This window comes from Microtus ochrogaster, chromosome 6 (assembly GCF_000317375.1).
Source record: "Microtus ochrogaster isolate Prairie Vole_2 chromosome 6, MicOch1.0, whole genome shotgun sequence".
Lineage (NCBI taxonomy): Eukaryota > Metazoa > Chordata > Mammalia > Rodentia > Cricetidae > Microtus > Microtus ochrogaster.
The window spans coordinates 25,873,294-25,877,510 of record NC_022013.1 but is presented as its reverse complement, the minus strand read 5'-3'; the positions used below and the strand labels follow the sequence as shown (position 1 = coordinate 25,877,510).

At 44.7% G+C, this 4,217-nt stretch overlaps 1 protein-coding gene across 2 annotated transcripts in view; it reads left to right on the top strand.

The window, feature by feature from the left end:
- The first annotated feature begins 2,009 nt into the window (after positions 1 to 2,009).
- Timm17a (translocase of inner mitochondrial membrane 17A) overlaps positions 2,010 to 4,217 on the top strand; it is a 13,604-nt gene continuing 11,396 nt past the window's right edge. The window contains exon 1 of one of the 2 annotated variants that reach the window (XM_005348397.3): positions 2,010 to 2,084. In XM_005348397.3, coding sequence (XP_005348454.1) covers positions 2,059 to 2,084 — 26 coding nt within the window. In that variant the 5' untranslated portion in view covers positions 2,010 to 2,058. Of the gene's footprint in view, positions 2,085 to 2,135; positions 2,153 to 4,217 lie in introns of those variants that run through there. The other variant, XM_026779888.1, reaches the window with a different exon arrangement.

Below are 4,217 nucleotides of genomic sequence, written 5' to 3'. Positions count from 1 at the left end.
GGGGGGGTAGATCTCTATGTGTTCCAGGCCAGCAGGGTCCTCAGAGCTAGTTCCAGGACAGCCAGGGCTACACAGAGAAACCCTGTCTTTAAAAAAAATAAAAAGTGGTAGTGGAGAGATGGCTCAGGTAAGAGCACTGGCTGTCCTTCTAGAGGACCCAGGTTGAATTCCCAGCACCCACATGGCAGTTCACAACTATTTGTAACTTTGGTTTCAAGGAATCTAACACCATCATACATGCAAAACTTCAATGCACATGAAATAAAAAACAAATCATTATAAAAAGAAAAAAAGGCAAAAGCTCAAGAGAGCCACCTGCCTCTGCCTCTGCCTCTGCCTCTCTAGTGCCGGTATAAAAGACGTGCACCAACAAGCCGGCCCTTAAGTGGCTCTTGAAGAGGGTGGATAACCCCAAGAAAGTCACATTCTCATGAATACAGAATAGCAGTATAGTCTGGCAGATAAAGCTGCAGGCTCTGGAGTCAAATGACACTGGGCTCAAATCTGAGACGTGTAACCGTGTGTAACTTGTTTAACCTCTCTGAGCCTTTAGAAATGGAAAATGTAGGAGCCTAAAGTATTTACCTCTTTCTTTTAGGGGAAAAGAATGAGCACCGCCTCACAGTTATGGAGTTCAGTAGATTTCCTTTCTTGTTCATGTGGCACCGAGAACTGAATTTAGGGCTTTGTGTCTGACAGGCAAGGCCCTCACTACTGAGGTCTGTCTCCAGCCCCAGTCCTCTAGAAGAGCAGGCAGTCAGTGCTCTTGACTGATATACTATCTCTCTAGCCCCAAATATCTACATTTTTTAAAAAAAAAAAAAAGCAGAATGGAGAGACTCCCTTTACAGCTGGCACGTAACTGGGTTGTGCTGATAGTAGTCAAAAGTTAGCTGATGGAACTCCATACTTTTGTTCTCTTTTCCTTAACAACTCTCCTATATCCCAGGTTGGCACTGAACTCTATATTCAGCTGAGGTATAACCCTGAGCAGCTAGCTGCCTTCTAGTGCCACCATATCTGTTTATGTGATGCTGAGGATTTGATTTAGGGTTTTCTGCATGCTAGGCAAACCTTTTACCAACTAGAATTGTTTTTAGTTCTTTTCCCTGGGTTAAACATATCTCATGATTCAGAAATCCTTTGCGATGGAGGTTGGGGAAAAGGATCCAGTCCTTTGATAGGTAGACCAATGATATATAGATCAATGGTCTCAGATAGGTCATGGTCACTGAAATGATCCACGTAGTTCGATTTCATGAACACTTCTTTCAGGCTGTCGCAGTGGATCAGTGGGTAAAGTGCTTGCTGTCAAGTCTGACAACTTGAGTTCGATCCTGGGGACCCACAGGGTGGAAAGTGAGAACTGACTTTGGTAGGTTGTCCTCAGACTTCCATGTGTCCACTAGCTCCCTTACACAAATATATAAATGTGTGAAATAAAAAATATTTAAAAAGAAACACATCTATTACATTCAAGGTACTATGACTCTAAAGCTCTGCCCTACAAAAGCAACAAATATTTGCTCAAAATTCACCGTAGCTCAAATTTAAGTAGCACTGTTAATAATAGTTCACAGCAAAAGTACTTTAAAAAATAGCCGCAAGGCAGTGGCGGTGCACGCCTTTAATCACACTCAGGAGGCAGAGGCAGGCGGCTCGCTATGAGTTCTAGGCTAGCCTGGTCTACATAGATTGCTTCTGAACATTCAGGGTTACACAGAGAAACCTTGTCTCGAAAAACGAACTAGCAAACAGTACTGTATTTAAGAAGTTTAAGCAATCATGGCTGAATAATATTACGTTTATCTCAGGCCACGAGGCTAACCTGAACTCTGTCACTCAGTACCCCAATCCTCGCAACCATCCTTGATTTGGGGGAGAGAAGGTACTGCATGCTTGCTAACTACACGGAGTTTCGAGTGCTATTGGCAGCGACAGGAAACGATGATCCAATCTCCGCCCAGTAACACGCCCTTTCCTGGGATCACTTCCGCCACACAGATCAGTTTCCGGAAGTCCTGCGTGCCCGGTACTCTCGCGCGGGCTGGAACCAAGATGGAGGAGTACGCGAGGGAGCCGTGGTGAGCTGCGGCAAGCCGCCCTTGTTGTTGTCCCTCACCCCCTCCGCCCGCCGTGGTCGGAGTCCGAGGTGCAAGCCGAGCTCCGCGCGGCTCAGCGCCGAGAGCTGGTAGCTGTGGGTGGTGCGGGCGCGGGTGACCAGGTGGCTTTCAGCGCTGTGTGCCGGGACCCAGCACCCCTGTGACCTTGTGCCTAGCGAGGAGGTCCAATGCTAGGCTTCGTGGCCTTGGGACCTCCTCTCTAGGTCAGGTGCTGTCAGTCTGGTGCGGGGACAATTAGTAGTGATCCCCTTTGTCGGCTGAGGTGACCTTGGACATGACTCTAGACTTCGCTTTGCTCAGGTCCTACATTGACGAAGGGAATGTAGATCTCTGAGTGCCATACTTGAAGCTTTATTTGTATGGTTAAAGAGGCATTTCAAAAGAGTAGACCATAGATTTCACCCAAAGGCTAGGGGGCTTGGATGAGCGCCTTGTAGGCTGGGGTGGTATTTCCTGCGCGGAATTCCTGGAGGAAAAGTGGCAAATAGGAAGTGTTCTCAGGAAAGCCATGAACAGAAATAATTTCATTCACCAAGCATTTATTAAGTGAGGGCTGTGTGCTTGGCTCAAAGACCAATCATGAGTAAATCAGGCATAGCAAAAATAAGCTGTAAATTAGTGTAATAGCTGTTGAATCTCAAGTTGTCAGAGTAAAGCCTCGGGGATCACAGCAAATAATTAAACCTTGATATTTAGGTTAATCTGGTTTTGCTTTGTTTTTGCTTATAATGAGAAAGAATCTGTATTCCTCAGAGTGTGTGCCTGCCCAGGACTTTTCAGTTACTATTTGGTGGCAGTTTCTGTGCTCCTACCCTCAAATATGCTCCATCCTTCTGTGACCACACCCTCCTTCGGAGGGCTACCAGCACTGGCTAAAAAGTGTATGGGTTTAATCGTTGTCTTAGGCTTCTTTTTCTCATTTGTTCTCTCAGAATCCTTTAGGCTATATAAACACAGTGGAAAGATTTTGGTGAGTTTGGAGCCCCAAAATTCCAAAATTTGTGCTTTTAGTTGGCTCTACTAGTTCCTTGTTTGTTTTGCGGCAGACTACTTAATTTCTGTCTGAGCCTTTGTTCATTTGTACAATTCAGAGGAGATAGTCATAATCTTTTTGTCAAGTTAAAAGATTATGAATCCGCAAGGAAAAATAAGTCATTATTCAGATTGTTGTGGGCAATAATGGTAGGTTTAAATGCATTCTTGTACTTATAGTGATTGTCCATGGGCTAGCTCACTATAGTGTTTGTCTTTTTGTAGGGAAGGACCAAAGGTTACGGGTTAAGACAGGGTTTGCCATATAGCCTAGGCTGACCTCTTCCAAGTGCTGGGATTACCAGTGCGTGTCACCACTCCCAGTTCTGGGCTTGTCTCCTGAGACTGTCTGATGTAGTGAGAAATTTCTTTTACTTTGCCAACTTTAGAGTTTGTTATGAAATTGTTTCTAAGCCTGAGTAAACCTCTCTGTGCTTGCCCAAGGAGCATATGAACACTTTAGAAGCTATAGTCTAAGTGTTCGTTTCACGGAATTCATTTAGACTTGAAACCTGGTGGACGATGTGTGCCAGTGGTGAACGACCGGCTTTTTATTTGGAAGAGATGGTGGAGGAATTACAGCTCTGTTGAGAGTGGCTGAAACAGAGTTTACCTTGTTCCTAGGGTGTGTGTGTGTGTGTGTGTGTGTGTGTGTGTGTGTGTGTGTGTGAACAGGCTTTGGGTGATATACAAAAGAAAAACATACATAAATCTTTACAGTAATATAGCCGACTTAGCAAGACTGGAGATGTTGTGTGTGTCAGGTCCTAAGTTCTATATGGACTTTTATTAGCCAGATCCCTAGAGGAGAAGTTCTGATCTCCTGATCAAATTACTGAAGTTTCAGTGTTGTGTAAATTGGGGTGCAACATTTAGATGTTGACTTTACAAATTTAACTTCTAATTATTAGATGTTATCCTAGTGTGTTAAACAGATCTGAGGCAAACTAAAGTTTAAAATGCTGTTTTGTGCCGGGCGATGGTGGCGCACGTCTTTAATCCCAGCACTCGGGAGGCAGAGGCAGGTGGATCTCTGTGAGTTCGAGACCAGCCTGGTCTACA